This window comes from Trachinotus anak, unplaced genomic scaffold (assembly GCF_046630095.1).
Source record: "Trachinotus anak isolate AG129_WGS33_773 ecotype Australia unplaced genomic scaffold, CSIRO_AGI_Tana_v1 ptg000014l, whole genome shotgun sequence".
Classification (NCBI taxonomy): domain Eukaryota; kingdom Metazoa; phylum Chordata; class Actinopteri; order Carangiformes; family Carangidae; genus Trachinotus; species Trachinotus anak.
The window spans coordinates 11982052-12007839 of NW_027273865.1; the positions used below are offsets into that span (position 1 = coordinate 11982052).

Genomic DNA, 25788 nt, shown 5'->3' on the forward strand with positions numbered 1-25788 from the left:
ATCAGAGACCTAATGGATAAATGTAGGTATTGAACAGTTTTGCCAAAACATGCCCAAAATAAAGATACAACAGAGTCATGGTGAGTTTATGAGTTTATGTGTCCACTTTGAGAACAGCTAATTGAGATGATGACAATTTTATACAATTACATACAAGTTTTTCATGTTTGTCTTCTATATTTTTCTTATCCTTTATTTCTTTTATCTTTTTCTTCTATGAGTCCATGAAAGATTGTGAATTAAACCGATTTGATTCATTTTATACCTTGCAAGGATGGAGACAGCTAAATTAACTCTCTGTACTTGGTTATTTAAATAATTCTTCTCTGCAAAGTCCATTTATTTAATCTACAGTTATGAAATAAAATGTTATTTATCCAAAATCAAGTGAGACAAGATAATCTCACTTTTTTCTAATTGATTTTCAACTGTTTCAAGAATCTTCCTGGAACCGGTGGCAATATCTAAGGCAGACAAGACACATTGTTCTACTCATTTCAAGATAATGTCACCTGATTGGAAAAAAATCCTTGCAACAGGCTGATTGACAAGGAAAGAAAAGATGATATTATCTTGTACCACTGGCAGATTTTCCTCACTTTGTGTAGATTAGCACTGCCCTTTATTTTTTGCTATGCTCCTGTGTTAGATCTTTCATTATCTCTCTTTTTCTCATTCCCAGGTTTGAAATTCGCAACGGCAACAGCCTCCGTTTGTTCCGCGTGAAAGAGCAGGATGAAGGGACGTACACCTGCACATCTGAGAACAGTGTGGGCAAGACAGAGGCCTCAGCCATGTTGCAGGTCCACGGTAAGAAACACATCATGCATACTGTATATGAGCGCGCACACACAGACACACACACGCACATATTTAGGCATGCATAAAAAGCTCTCATACATAAGGTAACATACCGTCACATGGCAACAGCCTCATACAAAAGTCTGTTCCCATTTCATGTCCAGTGCTCTGTGTTTTTATATCAGTGTGTCTTTGTGAGTCCCTGTCCAGTGGTGCTGCCAGGAGCTTATGCTAACCCGTATGGATTACGCCATTTGACAGATGTTTGGGAGATGTGTGCTTTAACTCACTGCCAGAGAGCAGTCCCAGTATTAATAAGACATGACTCTCTCCCTCTCTCTTCCTGCCTCTTTATCTCTCTCCTCTTCGCCGCCTTGCTCTCTCTGCCCTTCTTTCCTCTCACTGTGTGTGTGTCGTGGTTTAAATTGTCTCAGATGACTTCATGAAATCCAAACCGAGCAGTTTTACATTCACTCTGCTTCTTCTTATTCTTTTTTTCTTTTTTTTTTTTTTGCTCTTTTCCATTTTTCATGCTATCACCAGTTTTGTTTTGTAGCTCGGCATTTCATCCATCTCATTAATTTTCCATCTCTCTCCATCATGTTTCAAACCCTATCATCATTCCAGTCGGCCCGTTCCGTAAGTTCACTTTCCATCTAATTCTTCTGTAAAAAAAAAAAAAAAAGACATTTGTGTAATGCTCAGTTATTTTGAAAAAAAAAAGTGCTCTTTTCTCTCTGGTATTTATCATGGTTTTTAAACCAACAATCGATGCCTAATGGTGTAAATAAGTTTTTCCATTAAGTACTGACATGTTGACAACATGCCTGTTGCTGCAGTCAGGCATTAAGTAAGCCTCAGACAGTGACTTAATGTACATCAGATTAAGGAGTCCTATCTAACGCACATCTGCTGTGTCGAGGGGAGTGTGTCAGGATATTGTGACACCATGTAAATCCCTCTCTCATTTGTAGCTACAGTAGAAGTAAAATGCAGCTTTTAATTACGACTCAGTGGAAGTCTTTGTCTTCACCTTTAAATAAGGACATGGTTTGACCTCAGGTTACATTACTGATTGTTCAACCATAAAGTATAATTCTATTATTATTGGGGCTATTGTTCTTATTACTACTATTTTGATAGATACACACGTGCAGAAGAATAATATAGAGTTATTATTAAAGTAGCAATCCATCCAATCCATCTAATCAATATTCCTCTCTAACCTTGTGTGGATAATAGACAGAGAGGATAAAAATAATAGTCACAATTGATGCAGCTGAAATATTCTGAATTTTAGTCCATAGTATGGGTTAAACTCCACAAACACTGGATCCTTCATTTCCCATGATGCAACTGCTTAGGATTTTTTGTTAATGCCCACACAGATGTTAAACAACCACATCTTTCTTCCACGCCCCCAGCTCATCCAGAGCTGCAGAAGACATTATACAGTCTGGTTACTACTGCTCACAGCTTTACTTACCTTCATATATAAAATGTGTGTAGTGCCCCTTTAAGTAATAGATGTTGTAGTAGTCATAAAAGTGGTGAAATCTTGTGTTAATTGTACTATTACAATATTGTTACAATTTTTGTCCATCATTGGATTCATATATTGTTTTATTTTACTCAACCTTTGTCTCTTCAAGTTTAAAAATTTTTGTTTCAACAATGTCAATATGACGAGAAAACTGCCATTGCCTCATTTATTACAAATGGTGTCTTAAATGTAATACAGAAGTTTGGATGCTGGAGCTAAATTAACCACCAAAGGAACACCTAACCCTAACTCCCTGACAGAAAATGAAGAGGACAAGATGTGCATGAAAATCTTCTTAGTAAATATAAATGACATTTCTAAAGGTTTATTATGCTTTTTCAGTGTTGCAGCAGACAGGACCACCATGTACCATATCTTTTATTATGAAATACAGTAATATAGATAAGTGTAGGGACCAGAGTGAGATGGCTTTCCATCTTTGTCTTACGCTCAGGGTGTAATGAAGATGTAAAAGGCGTTAATGAAATAATGATCACAGTGAAAGCTTCACACAGTAATTACAGTGTGCTGAGAAACTGAAATATGCTGAGATTTCAGATTGTGCAGAATTAGTTTTATAGAACACCTTGTTACTGACTATAATGATCACCACCACAGATTTGTAGGCTTACTTGGTGTTTCTTTTTTTTTTTTTTTTTTTTGTTGTTTTTTTTTTTTTTTCTTTTTAAGGTAAGGGAGTTTACAGATGCTGTTCAGTGACATAGATGAACAGACAGCTGCTCCCTGTACGGGAGGGTGTTGAACAAGGTGATTAGCTAATGTCCAAAAGTAAATCAGATACAAAGTCTATAGAGAACGATAATCCTTTTCACCTGAGGCACCAATTTTTATCATATTGTTTCTTTATGGGAGACTTGGAAAACATCCAAGACCCCATAGTACATGGTAAATATTGTTTACATGTAACTTGTTCATATGCAGCTGTTTTACACACCAGCTAACTATCAACACAGAATTTATCACATGATCAAACATTGTAATTCAAATGAAATCATAAATAAAGACTGGGAGCTGTCTGAAATAATCAAATCAAATGCTGAAAGTCAACAAGTGTATGAGACTAACGCAACAGCTTTGTTTAATGACATTACAGCTTCTCAAAATAAACAGAATTCACAAAAAAAAAACATCATCAAAACACTCTGATGATGATGAAGGTGTGAGACATCTTCAGTGTTTGGGAACATGCTCTCAGTGAGAACATTAAGACATGACACAGATGACTCAGTTTGCTTGTTCATCGAGCCAAAAATGTGTGTGTAACTGTGTCTATGCACTGATTTGTAGATTATGAATCCAGGCTATGGACGGCCCTCATCTGATGGGAAGTGTGAGCCACTTATTCAGACATGAGGTAGAGGGCAGTGGTCAGTGTAAATCTACAGAGGCGATGTGATGATGTGGATAAGGCTGTGATCTGACCCGAGCTGGAAATTGGCAGCTCTGCCAAGACCTTTCCCAAAATAACTGAGTAAATGTCATCAGGATGGAGCTGGCCTTGTACTGTGGTGATTAGTTTTTTCAGGGGATACAGAGGTGATGTCCCTCATTAAAGATGAGACGGCGATGTGAGTGTAGTGACAGATCAAAAAGCTCAAAAGGTTAAAGAGACAACTCTTAAATCTTGCTTGTTAAGAGCTAATTAGAGCGTTGTTGACACAGATCAGTAGTGGTGGAAGGTAACTAAGCATATTTATTCAAGTGCTTAAGTACAAGTCTCACGTACTTGTACTTTAGTATCTAATCTTATTCCATTTTATCCTTTAATGCCACATCTCAGAGTCAAAATATATATATATTTTTTTTGTATCACAAAAATGGATCTGACATATGTCACTGGTTACTTTGGATATTACTGTAGATTTTTACATTAAAAAACATACATTATGATGCGCTTATAAAATACATTATGAAAGATTAAAGCAGTAATTCCCACAGAAAAACCTCTCACAGAAAAACAATATCTGGTTGTCACATTTCAAACGTCTTTGATTTATTAATAGTTTCATCAAAGACACAAGAAGAAAGTTATCATCTAACGACCCCTGAGGTTTATCTTGTGGCCATTTGAAGGGGCCCAGCCCCTAGGTTGGGAGCCACTGGACCATTATGTTCCTGTGCATGAAGTAGTTAAATGTATCTCCATCTCAACCAGCTACAGCAGTAAAGTGGTGCGTTCACATCAGTGCATCAGTGCATCTAAACATTTAATATAGAATAATATATCAGTCACAGGGAACACTTTTCTGTTGAATGAGAACTTTCTATACTTAAAGTACATTTCGCTCTCAGCACTTTTAAATGCTTTTACTTGCAATGGGGTATTTTACATGTTGCTTTGTTAATTTTACTTAAGAAAAAGAAATGAATATTCAAAGAGCAGGAATTTTCACTCTTGTACTGGGTGCTGTCACTTCTTTCCTTCTTCCAGTTCCACCTCAGATTGCCTCAAAGCCCCGAGACCAGATTACTACACAAGGGAGAAGCATCACCTTCCAATGCGGCACCACAGGAAACCCTCCACCTGCCATCTTCTGGCAGAAAGAGGGCAGCCAGGTAAGAGGCTGGAGCAGGGAACAAGACATCCTCAAATGGAGAATACTGCAGCAACAGAGATATCCGGTGCAATAAGTTTCTGTTTTTGAATACATTTGCTCTCAAATAAGCCTTAGCCTTACTCATTTATGTGTGATTTTTTTTAAAACCTTACTTATACTGTATCATATCAATAAGTAGAGATTCACACATTCTTTGTTTTAAAGGCGAGAATGACTCACATCAGCAGGTTTTGTCTGATTTAATCATACTTTTTCTGACGCTTTTTTTCCAAGTGAAAACCTGACAGAGACGAACAAGAGAGTGCAGCACATTTGCATTTGGCTCACAGATATGAGTGGAGACAAAGTGTTGGAAGGCATTGTGGTGCGTTGGCGAGACATGTTTCTCCCGCTAGCGACCGCAGTGCAAGAGAACAAGGACGGGGGGGAGGGATGAAGAGGTAGATGAGAAGAAGGGAGGGGTGGCAGGAAGTACACCAGGTGTGGAAACTACATCTTCAGGGTAAACCTGCAGACAAACACTGTCCTCCTTCCACATTGTACCCTACTATAAATACCCTGTTGCTCAGCAGCAGCTGGGATCACTGAGTTGGAGGAGAAGCTTCAGATGTTTTTGGGAGCTCGTCGGAGAGCCAGCAGGAAGTTCAGCTGCAGATTTTTTGAATAGGCTTCAGTCTGCAGGATGGTTGACTCATTCCTTGGCTGTTTGTGGAGCTTTTTGCTGTATTTGGGGGATTATCTGTAGCCTTATAACCTTGGTCCCTCCACTGACGTCTAAGCCTCTTAGAGGAATGAAATGGATGGCTGAATGGATTGATGTGTATCCCTTCCCCCTTGTTCACATCCATCTAGCTTACAGAAAAACAGAATGGAGCAGCTATAAAATGTCTGTTAGTGTGCATCATCCCAAAAACACCAAAACAACACATCTCTTCCATTTGTGACCTTTGTTGTTGCCATGCTAGTGGCACTGTTGGTCTGTCAGTCTACTCTGAGGTCCAGACTGAAATATCTCAACAACTATGGATTGGCACACGATCTTTTGTACAGACAATTGTTGTATCATTAGTTACATATTCAGGTTTCTATTTGTCCAGGTGTATTTTTTTTGTTTAATTGTAACTAGCAAATGTTACAGTAGCATGATAACATGCTAAACTAATATGGTAAACATGGTAAACATTATACCTGCTAACATCAGCATTAGCATTGTCACTGTTAGCATGTTAGCATTACAGCCTTACTGAGCTGTCGGTAGGCTCTGGTTTGGATATGTTTACAGGTTGACGGGAAGTGGCCTGGATAATTATATTAACATGCAACTTAACAGATTAGTTGATCACCAGAATTAATCAACAACAATTCTGCTAATCAGTTATTAATTAGCCAGCTTCTCAAATCTTAATATTTGTTGGTTTTCTTTGTCTTCTATACTAGAAAATTGACAAAAAATGATATGCAGAGACAGGGAAATTGATATTCAGATTAATCAGGAACGAAAATATTCATTAGTCCTAAAGTATTAACAATTAGTCCAACAACAAAAAACTGTTTGATTGAATTGAATTGAACTGATTAAACATTCAAGTCATTTACAGGCAGAAAGGTTGTTGCCTTCGCTTCTTAAATGTCATGATTTTGCTTTTGTTTATTGGGTTTTGGATTGTTATTTGGACAAACAAACAATTTGAAGACACCTGCTTGGGTATTAGGAAGCATTTTGTACTATTTCTGACATTTCACAGACTAAATAATTAACAAAAAGAAAAAAAACAATATCCAGATTAACAACAAAAAATGCATCCTTAGGCACAGAAAAATATAAAGTTATGTGTCCTATAGAGCTGGAACAATTAGGCTATTACTTAAGGAGTAGATCAAATTATTTTGGCAGCAATTTTGAAGCCCCGAGGTTGTATTCACACACAGCCTAACATTTCAATGTTAACATATTAACATGTTTATGAGGACAGTGGTAACTTGCTGATGTTTAGCAGGTAAAATGTTTACTGTTTTAGGCATGTTAAGATGTTAAATTTGCTAATTACCAGGTAGCAAAATTAAACTTGTGGCCCAACCTATGTCGGGCCCTTATACTTCCACACCTGGACTGATTCCGGCTGTTATCCTCCAGTGTTGGCTGGCAGCCAGGAAGATTTTCTGTGGGTGTGCCAGCATTGGTCCAGAAGTGGAAGTAGCATCTGTGAGCCTGACTGTGGCTGAGGAACAGGATATATATTGAGCCACAAGAAACACAAATATGTGGCCAGAATAACTTTGCTTTCTGTATATAAACCAAAGTATTGGACAAATTTTAACCAAAGGATATTACAGTTCATCCTGAATGGAACATGAACTTCTGAACCAAACTTCACAGCCATATCAATCCAATAGTTGAGATGTTTCAGTCTGGACCATGTCTAAAAATGATGAGCATTTGTTGTTTTGATTTTCTCAAATGTGAGGATTTCGCTTTCATGATTTTGGGTTGATTTTTTTTCTCTTTTATATGAGTGCAAATTAAATATTTTTGGGTTTTGGACAAAACAAGCAATTTGGAGACGGCGCTTTGAGCTATGGGAAATTGCGAAAGGAATTTTTCACTGGCATTTTATGGACTTAATTGAATAACTGAATAATTGAAGATAATCACAAGATTAATTGACAGCAAACACAAATATTGCAGCTGGTAAATGAATTGTTGATGTCATATGAATGACCTGTTGTGTGTGTTTGTGTGTTTAGATGTTGTTGTTCCCTGGCCAGCCGCCATCACAGTCTGGTCGTTACTCTGTCTCCATGAGTGGAGAGCTGACCATTACTGACGTCCACCCCGAGGACTCTGGTTTCTACATCTGCCAGGCCATCAGTGTGGCAGGAAGTGTGTTGACGAAGGCGCTGCTGGAGGTGGAGGGAGGTGAGACTCCAGTCCACATAGTCACGTTTGAACCTGGGAAAGAAAGGTTTATTCTTGATTCTGCGCCAACGGCTAATGAGGGGAAAATATATTAATTACTTAGTGGATGCACAGCAATAAGGCTCATTAAGACCAAGAAAGAAGAGACCCTGTGCTAGATGAACAATGAATTTCAAGTATAATGTTTTTGTACTCAGGGAGCTTCTTCTTGTTTTGCTCTTTATGCAGCCTATTGTTTTCTTAGTTTGCCTACTAAGCATCTAAATATTCTCACCCTTTGAACTCTAATAGCTTGCAACTTTAGAATCTCATTTTCCACAGGCCTCTTGTCCTCCACATATCTTTTTCTGCACTTTTCTTCACTGTATAGCTAATCCGAGGAGAGGTGACTCCCCTAACATAATACTCTGTTTCCTCTCCTCTCTAATCGGTAGGCCCTTCAGGTCGTGTACCGCCAATCATTCGTCAAGGCCCAGCCAATCAGACTGTATCTCAGGGTGCGACGGCGCAACTGCACTGCCGTGTAATCGGGGGGCCCTCAGTGAAGATCTCATGGGAGAAGGATGGCGAGAGACTTCAGGGAAATAAACCTCGACTGACCTTGATGGATAATGGCACTTTGCAAATCACAGACATAAAGGTGTGTGTGGGAGTTTGCGTTAAGTGAGTGTCATTTATTGGAAAGGGCATGAAAAGGGATGAGTTTGCTTAAACTGAAAGAAAAACTGAGACCATTGTAAATCTTGTGTCCGATCTCTGACCCTCTTTTACCTTCTCTACAGCCCATGTGGCAACGATTTATTTTTTTCTTATTTCCATTATGAAGTCAGTTTTTGTTTGTGAAATTAAGGTGAGACTGAGTTTCACAGACTCATCTCTCCAAGGTAGTGCATATCTCTCCAACACAATTATGTGCTCATGCAGTGTGTAATTGTAATGTTAATGAAGGTGCTTGTTTGTAAATGCTAATGTGTTCTGCTTTGATGAAAGAGCAGTCAGCAGCCCCTTTGTGCTATAACCCCACCTGGAGGTCAGTGGGTGCACACAGGACAGAGCAAAAGCAGCATCATTTTCATTAATTGACTGGCCATAAATGATAAATTGTTAAACCGCATTTTAATTAAATCTGCTGGCCGGACTATGTTTATTCACTTCCTCTCTCATCCTGTTCCTCAGAGGTGGTGCTCAGCAAACTTGGAGCATTAAGATTTGGTCCAGTGCACCACCGAGGCGGGGGAAATCTGCCATGCCAATGTGCTCAATGGAACAGAAGACATGCATTAGTGTGGCATCAAGGGGATGACAAGGGGGAAAAAAGAGAGGAAATGGAGATGACGAGTGAGGGACTAAAAATATTTACCCTGCTGATGCCCCTACCCGCCATCAATATTTCAGCAGTAGTTGGAGTCATTTAAGGAAGTTCACCTGCCCACACGCTGTGCTGTCTGTCAGCCAGAGGTCAACACTGCGGTGGATGATCTCATATGGTCTGATGATAGTTCCAGCAGACTGGCTCTCAGCCAGGACAGGGCTGGAGCAAACACCAAGAGTGTCAGTGAAGCATGTGGGTGTATACAGTTGATAACATAAACAGGAGGGTAGGTAGAGTGTGGTGCGGTGCCGTCTGGTTTGTCGAAGCCTCAGAGCTACTGAGGCTGATGTGGCGACTACTGAGGGGAAATATTTAGGTATGCATGGATTACATGTAATTTTAAGGATAATGACAAATCACACAGTGGACATCAAAAAAGTGCCTTTAGATCATTTGCTTAAAGCTGCTATATTCAATATTTGTATATTAATGATAGAAAAAATGACTTTTTGTATATGAATGCTGTCATTCATAGTGACAAAACTACAGATAATTATCACCTGACTGTGGTTCCCCTCAGTTCTGAGAAGTGTTTCAGCATCTTTTTTAGTCTGTTTGGGTTATATGCCCCATTACTTTTTTGGTTTAGTTCCACTGCTCTCATCAGCGCTGTTTCCTGATGCAGCAGGCAGCTGTTTCCAGTGATGAAGCTCTAAACCCACTCCAAACTTCAAACAGATGAAGTTAGCGACTAGCTGGTGAACACTGTGGAGCACTCAGCTGCAAAAAAGCTAGACATTTCCCTCAGGAGTTGGAGGAGACCAAAAACAGAGCTAAAACAAAACAAATATTGTCCAGGTGGCCAGGAACAGGACTCTAAAAGGATGATTTTGCTCCTTAACTGCCAGTAATTGTACACTAATGCATACACTATTACACTATTACAGAAGGTGGGCCGGACATCCAAAATGTGAAATGTGTCTACAGGGAAGCACACACTTAAACAAATATGAAGAATAAAGTTTCCAATATTAGATGAATAATGGATAAATACTGGGTTTAAATTGAGCTTAAATTTCCATTTTCCCACTTATTTGTAGAAAATAACAAACATCCCTCCAGGAAAAAAGCTGGTTGAGGTGAAGCTAGTTTTAACTAATTAACTACACTTGTATATCACTGGGTAATTTATTCTATAAATGATTATATCCTTCAGCATTTTTGTACATTATTCACAGTTTTAATATGTAAAGAAACTTGTGACTGTTGCTGTTACATAAGGGGTTTAATGTACAGCATTACCCTCTGCAGTGTAGTGGAGTACCTCAAAATTGTATTTAAGTATAGTATTTAGAGTAAATGTACCTGCTTACTGTCCAACACTGCCACACAGATCGAGAGTCTAATAAGTAAAAACATGATTTTGCTCTATACATTCTTTCAGTCATTTACATAGATCCAAAACATCCTTCAAAAATTAAAAACTGCTTGCAAATGTTGTCTGCTCTTTGACAGGACACGGACTCAGGGATGTACACGTGCATGGTATCCAGCGCCACAGGGGAGACGAGCTGGAGTGGGATGTTGACTGTCAGAGGTACTTACACCCAAACTCTCCACACTCTGTCTCTCTGTTACACTTCACACTCTGTCACTCTTACACTACACCTCCTGTGCTCAAGACGCTACACACTCATGTAGCCAAAGTTCCTCAAAACAGCGCATAGAACAAAATCCACAACAGTTTCAGCATTGGTCCCATTGTTGTAGTCCCACAGTTTTGTTTTCCTGTTTCTGTAACAGAAGATGGAGTTCCTCCAGTATCCAGAGTGTCTGAGTTCATCCAGCTTCCGGGGCCCCCGCAGAAGCCTGTAGTGACCGAGGTGACCAAAAACACTGTCACTCTCACGTGGCAGTCCAACCCACACGAAGGCGGGGCCGCTGTCACCTCCTACATTATTGAAGCTTTCAGGTATGCAGTCAAGTAGAGTACCATTTTGAATCATATTTCAAGACAGATATATCTGATTTGAGAATATTTTCAGTGATTTTTAGTTTGTAGATATAATGAGAGTCAAACTGCATATTCTAAAATGCTGACATTTCTCTAATTTGGTATCCTGTTTGACCTATTTAGTGTCAGAAACAGAGTCAGCAACTGTGTTGTTGTGCAGCTGTATTTTGTATCGCTTTATATCCTACAGAGTAGTAATGTAATCTGTTGTATTAGGCTGAATTAGTTTTATCTAGGTGTACCTAATAAACTGCCAACTGAGTGGGATGGTGTAGGCTATTTTGGCTGAGACCAGAATATAATAACTTCAACATCTGTAAAGTCCAGAGAAGGACAAATCAAATTTTCATTTCTTTAAAAATGGGAATGACAGTGAGGTGCATCTGTTATTTAGCTTTTACCCTCAATGATATAAATAGAGTGGACAAAACAATAGAAACTCCTGTCCACGTAACACAGTACAGTTCAACAGCACCACAAGCTGCCACCTCCAAAATGATCAAATCATTAAGTTGAATTGACACCTCTTTAAAACACCTCTTTTAAACAGGACAATATTACATTCATGCAGGGAGGATGTATTACAGTTTTAGCTTGGTGTGTCTAATAAACTGCCACCAGAGTGGACTGTGTAGGGCAGAATATATTACCATTTTTACAGCCTATACTGTATAGTGCTCTTATTAGTAAGTAAGTTGTCTTGTAGATGTGAAATTGGTGGAACACCCCTTTAAGATTAGTCATAAGTCCACCTATCCAGACACAGCATTTGTCTGTCTGGTTGTTTTGCTACTTTGCTAATCATGGTAGCATAAAATAAACATTAATTCTTTTTTTCATGTATAATTTATGTAACTTTAACCAAATTTTACTTCCGTCTGAGATAAAGCTCAGCACAGACTGCCTCTATTTAATTTTCCACGCCTGATGAAGGTGTCACTATCTGTTTCAACTGTATCCACACTCTCTCTGTTTCCGTTTTATTTGTTAGTTCAGACTATTCCCAGATAATGAAGTCTGCTTCATTTAGAGTCATTAGAGTTCGGGAATGACTCATCTCCGCCTGAGGGAGAGACAGTTCTGCTAAGTGACGTCCTGAAGTGAAACCGTGACACTCGCTGCGTTAGTGTTTAGCTGCGGGATCCAGAGGAGAGCCACAGCAGCTCTAACAACCAACCAGAGGCTTTAGTGAGACAGACAGTGAGTGAGAGAGGAGACAATTACTGCAGTGGTCAGCTCGGCAGCTCTGTCCTGTCCTGGGGCAATGGAAGGAAGGGATGCTAGCACAGTTGGAGAGTTCACTCACTGCAGAAGCAGGAAAGAGGGTAGAGACCAAGTGCAGAGAAACAAAAACAAACAAAACTCCAGTGAGCTCTATGTGGAAAGAAATCTCAGTGTTGCAGACTTACATGCACAGCTGATGATCATGATCCGCTGGCTGTTCTCCGCTCCGCCACCGACAAATTGCTTGCAAATGTTTGTTTTCGGGCATCAGCGGGACAAGGACAAGGAAGAAATACAAAACAATATTTTTCTGTTATGGTATCCCTCCTTGTATATGATACATAACAATACTTACATTTCTCTTTTTGATTTAAATAAAAGAAAATGTGGATGGAGGATGTATGTAAAAGCAGCCACTGTAGCTTTCACTCCAAACTCCATTTGCAGCTTTTAAAAAAGCAGGATGACTATTTACAAAACTGTTTCTTCTGAGAACATTTGCTGAGAAAGATTGCGAAGGGGGGAAAACATTGATGATGGGAAAATGCTGTGGCCTGCTTGTTGTAATTACTTCACCATTTTCTTCTCCACGGAGTTTAGGAAGATGTTAAATCGTGCTCATGCTGTTTGATAGTCCCTGTTCCTGCACAACATCAGGCGTTTATCCTCCCTGGACTCATTCAGATGCAGTCAATATAACCTGCTGCTATAAAAAGAAGGAATAAAACATCATTGTTCTGTCTGCAAGCTGAGCCTGACCATGTGCAACAAGCAAACAATGATATACTTATTCATTCATTTCTTCGTTCGTTCAGTTGTGACTGCTAAGATGCATGGCAATGTGTTTAGATTGTTTAGATTGCCTTGCATTTCTGACTCTGTCCTGGTTGACGTTTTTTGTTCTTTGTCTTGCTGAGAAGTCGATGAGAAGATCAACATCTGTCCATTACATGTGAAGCTAGACCCAGGAGATGGTTAGCTTAGCATAAAGATTGAGGGAAACCACAAATTTTCATTTTCACTCTTCATTTTTTGTATAGATCAGACAGATGGAACATTATTCAGTGATCTTTAAGGTAACTTGCAGATTTTGTTACATATGGAAGGAGCCGATCTAGCTGTTTCCCTCTGCTTCCAGACTTTATAAGCTAAGCTTACTGTTTGTAGTGTCATATTTAGCGTACATGGAAGTGTATCGATCTACTACTAACTCTTTGGCAAATAGTCGATTGATGTTAATATATTGTTGGACTCTTGGACCATGTGCAGTGGGAAATTGTGAAGGGCATTTTTCACCATTTTCTGACCAAACAATTTATCAATTAATTAAAAAAAAATACTTATTTACTAGTGCGAATAACCTTTAGTTATTTAGTTCCCTAACCCCAACTTATTTATCACCTCAGCTTGAGATCTCATAGTCACAAGGTTTAAAAAAATGTTTTTGTGGCTTAATAAAGGTGACTATGACTGCCATATTGCCTGTGTCTTACCCAGTATGTAAAATTCAGATCTCTCTTTCTGACATTGTCTGTTCTGCTTTCATCTGTCTGTGCTATCACTTTATCAGCAGTGGGCCAAGAGTTGTGATCAAACCTATTACCTTGTTATCTCAAAATTACATGGTAATGAAGCTGTGCTTTCAAGATAACAGGACTGAATGAATTCACAGAAAGAAAGGAGGGCAGCACATTTGCCTATTGAGACAGCACTTATAGACTGCCTGCCAACTGTGTGTTTTATTACAATTATCATTTTAAAGGCAGCAAACGCCTCCCGGATAAAGATCTTGACCTTCAAGTGTGACACCATGACACCCTCCTAAAATATTTAATCATTAATTCACGATCAAACTCCATAGATTGACATTTTGAGATTAAATATTTTCATGTTCTTGTTTCTTACAACGAAATGTCACTTATTTCCTGCAGCCAGTCAGTGGGCAGCACCTGGCAAACTGTGGCAGACCATGTGAAGCAGGAGAGGCACACAGTTGTCGGACTCTTCCCCAACACTGTCTATCTCTTCATTGTCCGAGCAGTCAACTCTTACGGACTTAGCGACCCCAGCCCGATCTCTGAGCCTGTCAGGACGCAGGGTGAGTTACATAAGTAAATATAATCCCTCTGTTTTGTATTAAATGAGTTCTACTGTACAATGTTGATTTCAGTCTCTATTTTTAAACAAAGAAATTACAGATACTGAACGCAGCGCTGAGGCAAAGATAATGTGCTTCATGACTTAGAAACCCGAAAACCTATTCAGCATGATACTCTTCTGCCCTGAGCAATGTTGAACTTCATCATAAAGTTTTTTCTTTTTTTGCTGAATAGCTTCAATTCAGCTGTTCTGTTGGCCATGACTGAATGAGCGTCTTTGTTGTTTCAGATGGGAGTCCCACAGAACAGGGTGTGGACCACAGACAGGTGCAGAGAGAGTTAGGAGAGGTGTCTGTCTACCTGCAGAAACCTGTGGTTCTCTCTCCTACCAGTGCCAGGATTTCTTGGACTGTGAGTTGGATACTTGGCTGATGAAAAAGTTTACTTCAAAAATTCCTCCAAACATGAATCGACACAAACAGATTAACTTGAAGTAGAAACGCAGGCAGTTGCACTTTGATTAGTGATGTAAATGTGAAATTAGTTTTTTGTATTTTTTTTTCTGTCTTGCCAACATTTTTCAGGTCGCCCGTCAGTCTCGGTATGTTCAAGGTTACCGTATATTTTACCGGACTATCGGCAACTCCTGGTTGGTCCAGGATGTGGAGGACACATCTGACCATAGTACCATCTTGGTAGATCTGCACAGCAGTGCAGAGTATGAAGTCAAAATACGCCCTTACTTCAATGAGCTGCAAGGACATGACAGCCTAATGGTTCTGCTACGTACCCCTGAGGAGGGTAAGAAAAGCTTATCAGTTACTTTGTCAGTAGCTCAGAAATGTCCTGCAATTTCGTTTTGGGAATATAAAAAATCAGAGAGTAATAAGTACAAAAAAGTTGAAGCTGAAAAGAGAAAAAGGGGTTAAGGTTTTGACTGACTGGGTAAACTGTGTAACAGATACATAGGATGTAATGCCATCATTTTATGTTTTTTTAGACCATTTTTTTTTACACCAACAACAACAAATAAATCTTTGACACAGACCTGCCCTTTGCCTTTTGGAAAAACTTAGGAGTATGATGGAAAAAATGTATTAGCATATAAAATGTGTTATTTCTGCTGTCTAGTGATCACCAGTTAATGATGACCTCGACATTTATAAATTCACAATTTACTACATTTAAATATGTGATTCAAGAGTATAACTACACCAAAAAATGAATGAGCTAAGATGGTAACTACCATCTTAGCTAGGCCTAGGAGAGTAGCAGTAGCATGATGTTAGCAAGCTGTTTTTATTCTCCTTGACTGGATTTGGGTACTAACTCATTTATGTGGAATAACAAACTACATTACCAAGAAGTTAATTCATCAAAATGTATGTATTTCAATTACAGGAAATAGTTACGAGGTGAAAGAAAAGTTAAATTTTATTTTAGCCACAACAAGCTAAATTTGGTGCTCTTGTTTTGACTGTTGTTTTTCAGCTGTTTTCCTTGAAATTTAATATACATAAAATAGTCATTTAAAGTATACATTTACAGTATAAATAAAGTAAAATTTATTTAATTAAATTTAATTCAACAAGCAAACTATTCCTTTAAATGATTGTGAATTATTCAATTTTATCACTGTCAAGAAATGTAAAGATTTGAAATCATGATGAGAAAAAATAAATAATTTCAAGTAGAGTTAAATTAAGTTAAATAAAATCGGCCAAAAGTGTTAGTGAGAATAAAGGAAATAAAAGCGGGTCACAATTTTATGGGTCTATATTAAAAACAACTTCCAATTCATTTCCAAAAGTCCCCTGGAAATAACTACGAAATAATAACTCACTTACAACCATCATGTTCAATCAGTGCACTTCAAATTAATTTATTTTCTTGCATAATTTACTAAGTCTTTTACTCAGTGGGTCCGCAGAACAAGAAAATATATCTGTGGAGAATAATATTTCCAATAATAAAGTAATAAATTAATATTTGTTTTGGTTTGAATTAAGCTTTTCTTTCATGTTCATTTTCATTCTCTCTAAAATTAGTACCAAATCACATCATTCATTCTGGAAACTTATTGGAAATTATTCTGAGGTTACTCACCTGTAAAATAGAGCATTATCATCACACTGATAATAACAATGCTAAAATAATTGCTCTTCTTTTCTCTGTTTCCAGTTTTAAGTGCTCCTCCACAGGCTGTATCAGTGGTGCAGCTCACCAACAGCTCCAGTATCAGCGTGTCCTGGGAGCCTCCGCCCCATAACATTCAGACTGGCATCATTCGAGAGTACAAGGTGACTACACTGCACTCCTGAGACTCTGATGCTTATTTCCCCCTTAAGAACCAGTGACGCAGCCGTAGACTGCAAAAATATAAGTGGAACAAATTGTTCTCTTAATCCATGATGTTTGCATTTTTACACAGTCATTACTCTGTGTTGCTCAAATTAGTTGTTTTGATGAAAAACACTAACTTTAATAAACAATTAGTAATTACTCATTACCTCTTATTCGCTGCCAGTACAAGCGCTGCTGTCGCCAAAAGAGCCTGAATTTTGTCATCAGATTCTCAGCTGAGCTCTGACTGTCTCTGTCATCTGTTTGCTCTGCGAAAAAACACTCAGTTCTGATTATCTGTCTCTTAGCACGAGCACAACACTGATTACTAATCATCAGGCTGCTATTCTCAGGAAGAAAAGACACAGAAATTGAACATGCAGTTCTATTGTTTTGATTTTTCCTCCCATCTGTGTCTGCATGTTTGGCTCGTCAGCTGAAGGCAAGGATCACACTTAATCCACTTAAACGTTCAATTTTCGAGAACTACACACGCTGTTTTGTGCAAGGCTTACGTGTGAAAAATGAAATGTCGAATCTGTTGTAAGGTATTACAGGATATGTTTCCATTACAGCTCAGTGTTTTCATTAAACAGAAAAAAAAAAGTCAGGGAAGATTCATTTCAAAAAAAAAAGTTTGCTCATTGTAGATTGTGCCGATTCTTCTCTATTTTACATTGAAATATTCTACTCTTTACATGCCCCTACTGATCTGGTAATATAACTGGATAACAATCATACTGAGATCAACTGAAACTGTCAGTTTATTTAAATCAGAGCTTAAAACATAACTATTTTCTGTGGTTTACCAATAAATTGCATGCATAGCATCTTTTTAGTCTAGTCAGCAGAGACTCAAGTATCTTTTTTATCTTTAAGTAATTTTAATCTTTTTATTGCTTTTGCTTGTTTAATGTATTTTATCACTGCAGCACCACCGAAAAAGGTGGTTATTTCTGGAGCAACTTTGGGTTGTGCCCGGTGCAGATAAACCCACAGTGAGATTTCACCCAGAGGGAAAATGTTGGCGAGCTGAGAGAAGCTCATCCTGGTGTAACAAAAAGCTGTGGTGCATTTGCGTCTGTCGGCAAAAGAGATTCTGTAGTGCTGTTTGTCTCAGAGCCGGGGCTCCATTTAGTAAAGGAGTGCACGCTGAGGTGAACAAGAAAACTTTTCATCTTAAAGAGAAAGTTTGTTTTTACCGAGTTAGTTATTCAGATTTGTTTTTAACTGCAAATATAATGTCATGTTTTATTTTTAATGTTTTTCCATGCCTCTGTAAAGCATGAATTGTGTCTGAATGGTGCTATATAAATAAACTTGCCTTGCTTTTTAATTTACTTATAAGTTAGTTATTTGAAAATATGACTGATATTATGAACATTTGTCACTATTTTTGACATCTTACCAACATTTAACCTTAAAAACAATCAGTTGTGAGTTACATGGGCTTGTTTTGAGCCCATGTAAAATGTAGAAAAAAATTAAATAATTAAATAAAAATTGAGGACTTATTCTTGAGTAATTTAACATTGTGGTGTTGCTACTTTTAATTATGAAATCAGGATATTTCTTCCACTGCAGTGTTATATAGTGTCTGGCTTTTAACTGTCATTGCATTGACATCCTGCTCTCTTTCATCTCTGCTGTCATTCTCCAACTACCAGTACTACCAGATAAAACTTCAATGCCAAAAAATGAAAAGCGCCCAGTCTGTCTTTTTATAGTAACAGGCCACATCTTATCAGATGATGTGCAGGATAAATTAATGCCTTCATGTGTTTACGTGTTTTAAACTTCACACATAAACCACGTCTGGTGTCAATCAGGTCTGGTGTCTGGGCAGCGGCATGGATCAGGAGAACCAGATAAACCGAACAGTGGATGGAGCGGTTCTGTCCATCCTGCTGACAGGCCTGCTGCCCGACGTCCACTACGCCGTCAGGGTGGCTGCTGTGACCAGCCTGGGTGTGGGCGCTCAAAGTCCGCCTGTCAGCCTGCTTCTCGGTGAGTCACTCAAACTGTTACAGCTACTGCAGATAGAGAAATATGGCAAGATGCGAATGGTGATTGTGCTGTGACTTTTTGCCTTAGGCGTCATCAGCGCTGATGTTTTGAGTGTGAAAATGTGAAGTGTTTTCGTCAGGAAGTCACAGTGAAGCTGAGAAGTTTGTTAAAACTGTACTTTGTAGATTAGAATAGCATTTTTTCCGATGTGATAATAGATAGCATTTGGGGGATGAGTAGGATGAGCAGGATGAGCAGGATCTCCGGCCTCTATTTCTCTGCTTTTATCATTCCAAAGTAAAAGGTCTTGTCACTCATAAAATTATCCAGACAGGTAGTTGTCTAGAGGAGGTGTGTTGCTTTTTGTGTTATATTTTTCTGATATATTTTCCTTCTCACTTTACCATTTATTGCATTCCATAAGGAATAATTTAACATTTTGGGAACTATGACATTTATTTACTTTCTTGTGAGGTGAGAAGATTCATATCACTCTCATGTCTTTACAGTAAATATGAAGCCGCAGCTAGCAGGCAGTTATATATATTTAGCTAGTTAGCTTAGCTTCAAGACTAGAAACATTGGGAAACAGCTTGTCTTGCTCCAAAGCCAACGGAATCATCCGCCTCTTAAGTTCACAAATTAAAACTTTATATATTGTTTGTCTTATCCATACAGACAACAAGTTTAAAATTAAGCAAATCACGCTGTATTAGCTGATTCGCTCCAGCTGTTTGCAATATACTTAACAGTGATTGGCTCATTCACAGCTGTGCAGCTAATCATTCTCATTCAGATGTAATCTGACACTTTCTCACAGTTACTCTGATGATCACACACATGCCAGCGCACTGTTTGCTGCTGCAGCTCCCTCCCCTGCCCCCACCTCCTCTTTATGTGGTATGTCATTTAACTAACATTGATGTTCATGTTTGGGGGATTAGCTCTGAGCACAATCTGGACATCGCATCGGCTGGATCCCTGTAATACCGGCTAGCTGTTTTCCCATTTCCAGTCTAAGCCAAGCTAACTGGCCACTGGTGATAACTTCATGTTTATTGTACAGACATGACAGAGATATCGATCTTCTCATCTAACTCTCAGCAAGAATGTGGATATGTTTCCCAAAATGTTGAGCTATTCCTTTAAAGTGTCACTAGATTGTTGTTGCATAATCTAAAGGATGCAGGATGGCATGAAGACAATTTGAAATTTCTCTGTGTATCATGTGGCTGCACTGACTTGTCTACTTGTCTTTCAGCTCTCCCATTGGACAAGACTACAACGCCTGTGAAGACAGGTGGCAATCTCAGCATATCAGAGCAGATCACAAGGGTCGTCCGCCAGCCGGCCTTCATCGCAGGACTGGGCGTGGCAGCATGGTTGGTGCTGATGGGCTTCAGTGGTTGGCTGTACTGTCGTCACCGCAGGAGGAAGCAGCTGGGACACTACACCACGTCCTTCGCATACACGCCAGCAGGTGAGTGGGAGAACACACTATGACTTGTATCATGACAGGTGCTGGGTGTTAAAAGCATTTAATGGAAAGTTTGAAATGAAATGTGACTTGTTTTTAAAGATTATCTGCCCCTTTCTGTCTCTGATGTCAGACAGGTTACTCCTTAAAGAATAAACTGTAAAAAGTAAAAGATTTTCAAGTGACGTGACCCAGGAAGATTTTCAAACACTGTCAGATGCACTGTGTCACATCTTATACATTATGTATCTTTAGTTCATCAAAGAAAGAAGTCACAATCTTCAGCTATTGTAGAGGAAATCATCAGATTTTATTTTCGACAAGTGACAGTGACAAACTACCTTATAGACCACTGGGGATATCTCCAGCAGTGATGAATGTTTTAAATTTTAGTACATATTTTGCAAAGCAATGTCTGCACTTTCATCACATGTTCGGTTAATTAAATGTATTTATCCCCACTGGGCAGTTTTCATGGCAGGAATAAAGCAAAACACTGAAGCATATGTAAACAGTAACCACTACATACAGTTTATTTTAGAATATGCCCTTTGGCACAGAAGCACGTAAACACATCAGTTGTTTACTGACTTTGAGAGATATTTGTTCATGTTCATAAATACTCAATGGATGGCCCAAGGCCTTAAGAAAAACATATTAAGTCAGATTTTTCCATAAATATTGCACACTGACGATTGCTGCCATACTAATGACTAGATTGTATTATGTCACATTTTAATATGGATTCTGTTATCATCTGAATTTAAATGGTATAGCTCTCCAGATATATATATATATATATATATATATATATATATCTGGAGATCTATATACATCATGTAGATGTACATCAGAGTTGTTCTATATATATATATATATATATATATATATATATATATATATATATATATATATATATATATATTTATAAACACAAGTTTCCTCTTTTCTGTTCTAAAGCATGATTTATAACTGTTGTTTTTCTTCTTCCAGTTGGCTTTGCTCACGGTGAAGGGTCTGGAATCATAAATGGAGGGTAAGATGAAGATTGGGATTTGATGCAGATAATATTTGCTGCTGTGTGTTTTATGTAAAAAAGTACTGATATTATCTCACCTCTCTTTCCAGGCCTGGCTTGTTGGGATCAAATATGGGTAACTACCCCTGGCTGGCTGACTCTTGGCCCACTCCGAACCTCACTCATAACAGCAAAGACTCAGTCAACTGCTGCTCTGGCAAACTGGACTCAGACAGATATTATAACAGTAAGAGCTCCCTGACTTTGAGTTTTTGGTGAAATAGCAGAATAATGAATGAAAAATATAACAAAGTCTTTTAATGTTCAGCAGTTGGTATTATCAACTACCCCACCCAGTCGGAGAAACACAGCACGGCGTCCAACGACAGTCCCATCTACAGCACCATAAACACCACTGCTGAGGACGACCTGCTGGCGTACTACGACACCTACTCCAGCACGTCCTACAACCAGGGTCCAGACCCGTACAGCAGCAACCCAGTACTATCAAACAGTGGACTCGTGGGTCTGGAGCAGGACCTGGACCAGTGGACCATCCAGTCTGGTCAGTCTGGGTCTGAATATGCCAAGCTCCAGTATACCAAGAAAAGCAATGGTGAGGCTTTCCTACCTACGAGTACATTTTGTTTTCATAAGACAGGGAGGAAATGTAATTTACCTGATCTGATACAGTTGGAGTATGGATGAGTGTTGTTGACAATACAGTGAAGTACTTTGATCAGTGTTGCCAAGTGTAGGACTGATTCTTAGAAATGTATACAGCTTCCTCCCACCTGTGCATTATTATCAGTTTCAATACCAATACAGTATATACTTTACACTAAGACACCACAAACCCCAACATTATGCACACAGACGAATTACATATCTATAAGATAAAAGCAGAAGATACATATAAAGTAAAGCACTCACCTGTGCATTTTGATATAAAGGGATGTATGATTGGTAAAATACACTAAATAGCAATGTAAATGAATGTAAAGGCTAACTGCCCAAGCAGTTTCTCATGCAGTTATTCAAGGGAACCTTAAGGTGCCTCTTGAAGATGAAAAATTGTTCCTATTTACTGACTAAAAATAAACATCAGCTATAGGCAGAGCAAGAAGGAGAAGGGTTTTAAAAGCCTGTATTAAGTTGAGTACATTTATTATTTAAACAGCCAGCAGTTTCAAGCTCAAGGGTCAGAGTGGACAGACTATATGACACACTGTGCTTTGTCTTTATAGACAAACTGGTAAAGCAGAAATCCTCTGGGTCCTCGTCCAAGTCAACTCCTCTCACCTGGGTGGATGTTCTGTCGCTTCCTCTTCCCGCCAACAAAGACAAGGGTCATGCAAAGACAGACAAAGAAGAGGAGCAGCACAGGTGAGGCTTGTCACTACAATCTGAGCTCTACATCAAGGACCTTTTTCTCCTCCTCCAAGAGCCTTTTGTACTGCCTAATTTTCATTCAGTGAGTTTATTATTAGCATCAAGGCCTCTGACTTCACCTACATGACAGACAGAGTTAAGGAAGATGAATATCAAACCTGCCCTGTAACTCTGCCAAGGCTGTCAAACAAAACTTGAGTGAAGTTTTGAGTCTGGTGAGTTTTTGAATTAACAACAGTTGTGTCTTGAGGCATCGAGTCGATTGGGCTTGGGGGTTACGGAGAGGAGCATCTTCTCTAACTGGTTCTGACAGATTAGATTGTGGACATAACAGAGTGGGTTTGGGGGGCTGTACTGACTGTGCCATGTCGTTTGTAATAACATTAGCCGCCATCTGACAGTCTGGATTAGTACTTTTCCATATCCAATGACACGTCCGTCATTAAATTAGCCCTGACAGCACTGAAGTGACAGCAGAAAGCAGAGGTGGGTCTCATCCTCTGAAAGTCTGCTGTTTAATATTTGTAGCCATCTTAGTATGTCTCTGTGGATGGCAGGTTCTTTCGTCTATCTACACTTTGACCTGAAAGACTGAAATATCTGTTACTGTCATATTGGGATTTTGTTCATTCGTGCCCCCCAGAGGATGAGTCTTACTGACCTGTGTGATCTTCTCCTTTTTCAGGAAGTTAACATTTGTGTCCTTTTTTCACCCCTTGTGAAATGTCACAACAATTGTATCACGAACTGCCATGAAATTTGGTACGCACATTCACGCCCCCCTCAGATTAATTCGTAATCACCTTGGTGAACCCATATTTAACACCTTCCTCAATGTCCGTTTAAATTTGTCCAGTACTTTGGATTATGATCAAACACCTGCAAAACAAATGACATCATGATTCAGGTGTATGTTTGTGTTTAGTACGAATCAGCAAATGTTAGCATGCTAACACACAAAGCTAAGATAGTGAACATTACGCCTGCTAAACATCAGTTTGCTAGCATTGTCATCGTGAGCATGTTAGCAAGCTGATGTTAGCATTAACTCAAAGCACAGCCGTGCAGAGCTGTTAGCATGGCTGTAGACTCTTCGCCTGGCTCTTGAATGAGGTTTTAGCTTGAATTTTTGTCGGTGTAATTATTTTAACCTCGCTGTGGTATTGCAAATGTTTGAAGCTTGTAAGTAGATTCCATGTATTCAGTGTTTCCCTCAGAGACACACACTCATGCTGCTGTTACTCACTGTTCGCCCTTTAGCTCTGAGGAGGAAGATGATGACTGGTGTCCTCCGCTGCCTGCCAGAACCTACCTGATGGACACATCCAGGGAGGAACTCTCCAGCCTGCCATCCAAACCAGATGCAGCAACACTGATTGCTTCCCCCCAGCGAGACACACACAAGCCCGGCGACAGTCCGCGGCTACAGCACTTTGACCTCTTGGCCCGTCACCATTCGGGTTCCCAGGTCTCCCAGTCCAACCCAGATCTGTTTACTGACACCAAGGCCCAGGATGCCAGTGAGGTGTACCACACCAGCCAATGGGCAGACAGTTTCAAGGGAGAAAGTCTTGGAAAAGGTCAGTTTGAATTTAGTTTAATGCCTCACATCTTTGGAAATGACTTCCCAAGAGGCAGCGCAGAACCTCACAGTGTCATGTATAATTTAGTTTATGATGTTACCTCACAGAAAGTATTTGTACGTGAAAATCATGTCACATTTATTCAAAGTGCAGCTCAGTGTTCCTTAGTTTCCTCTAAGTGTCCTGAGGATGACATCAGTGTGCTTCCTTGTCAGGACAATCTCCTGCTCCAGCTGGCGAGTCCAACCCCACAGCCCAGGCACACAGATGCAGGAGTAAGAAGAAAATGCCCAAGGAAGGACAACTCAGGCGAGAGCTACACAGCCAAGCAGGTGTGACACACTGTTTGTAACACATCAAATGTCATTTTTAGGGTGAAAAAAAATTTAAATAGGATTATTGTTCATAAGACTCTCTTTAAACATTTCTAACCATACCAGGCAGTGCCATGTCATAGTCCAACATGTTGGTCCTGACTGAAATATCTCAACAACTATTTGATTGTTTTACCTTTGGACAGAGCCAGGCTGTCTGTTTCTCCTTGTTTCCAGTGTTTATGCTAAGCTAAGCTAACCAGCTGCTGGCTGTTGCTTCATGTTTAACACACTGGCATGAGAGTGATATCCAGCCTCTCATGTAACTTTAAGCAAAACTATTCTTTTACAGTAGCTTTCCTCTCTGTGGTGCATTAATCATCAATGATCAATCATATGCAGAACTCCCTCCTCCACCAGCCCCTCCCTCTACAGAAGACACCCTGCACCTCTGGGCAGATGTTTTGACCCGCAGCCGAATGGACAGTGAGACCAAAGACGGCAGTGACTCGCCTACACTTCAGAAGAGGGGAGAACATTTCTCACTCCAAAAGAGAGGAGCTACAAAGTGGTTATCACAGGGTAAGTACGACATGTGATATTCACCTCAGCAGCATCAGCATCAGTCAGTATCTGTCAATAGACTAAAAAAAGATAATCTGTGAAAAAAAGAACAGTTTCTCTCCCCACAACACATGCCATCTTGCTTCAACAGCTGGATCCCAAATAGATGTGTATTAATATTATTGTGATGCTTCATGTAAATCCCTTTGAGCTTAGAAAGAACCAACTGCCACCAGTGTACGAACACATATTATCCCATAGTAGTAGCTCTGCTTTTAGTAGCAGGGGGTCTATTTTCAGTCTGCTACATCACTTAGGATTTAACCTATATAAATACAGCTGTAACATTGAGTGAATTGTTTGTCATCTGCAGATGAGAATGTAATCCCATATGGACAGTCCAGCTTCCTGCCCAAGGTCCAGATGTCAGGCTACGGGTCCCTGGGTGGAGGAGCCTTTCCACAGCCCTCCACTGCTGGCCGCAGGAGAGATGAGGTTTGTCTAGACATACAGTAGGAACAGCAGAATATACAATGACTGCATAGTGGGGGTCACAGACAGTTCATCAGCAAACTGAAAGCAGTTTGAGCTGCTTGTCAAC

General features: G+C 39.4%; 1 protein-coding gene across 3 annotated transcripts in view; it reads left to right on the forward strand.

Moving 5' to 3' along the window:
- Positions 1-25788, forward strand: part of LOC139631791 (roundabout homolog 2) — a 52182-nt gene that overhangs the window by 23792 nt on the left and 2602 nt on the right. Inside the window, exons 6-25 of one of the 3 annotated variants that reach the window (XM_071496339.1) lie at positions 683-810; positions 4797-4921; positions 7669-7840; positions 8275-8480; positions 10668-10749; positions 10956-11124; positions 14322-14488; positions 14779-14900; positions 15074-15290; positions 16671-16789; positions 18662-18839; positions 20101-20319; positions 21310-21352; positions 21445-21581; positions 21663-21950; positions 22582-22720; positions 23987-24306; positions 24525-24641; positions 25026-25205; positions 25561-25682. In XM_071496339.1, coding sequence (XP_071352440.1) covers positions 683-810; positions 4797-4921; positions 7669-7840; positions 8275-8480; positions 10668-10749; positions 10956-11124; positions 14322-14488; positions 14779-14900; positions 15074-15290; positions 16671-16789; positions 18662-18839; positions 20101-20319; positions 21310-21352; positions 21445-21581; positions 21663-21950; positions 22582-22720; positions 23987-24306; positions 24525-24641; positions 25026-25205; positions 25561-25682 — 3250 coding nt within the window. The remainder of the gene's footprint in view (positions 1-682; positions 811-4796; positions 4922-7668; positions 7841-8274; positions 8481-10667; positions 10750-10955; positions 11125-14321; positions 14489-14778; positions 14901-15073; positions 15291-16670; positions 16790-18661; positions 18840-20100; positions 20320-21309; positions 21353-21444; positions 21582-21662; positions 21951-22581; positions 22721-23986; positions 24307-24524; positions 24642-25025; positions 25206-25560; positions 25683-25788) is intronic. The other 2 variants (XM_071496341.1, XM_071496340.1) reach the window with 2 other exon arrangements.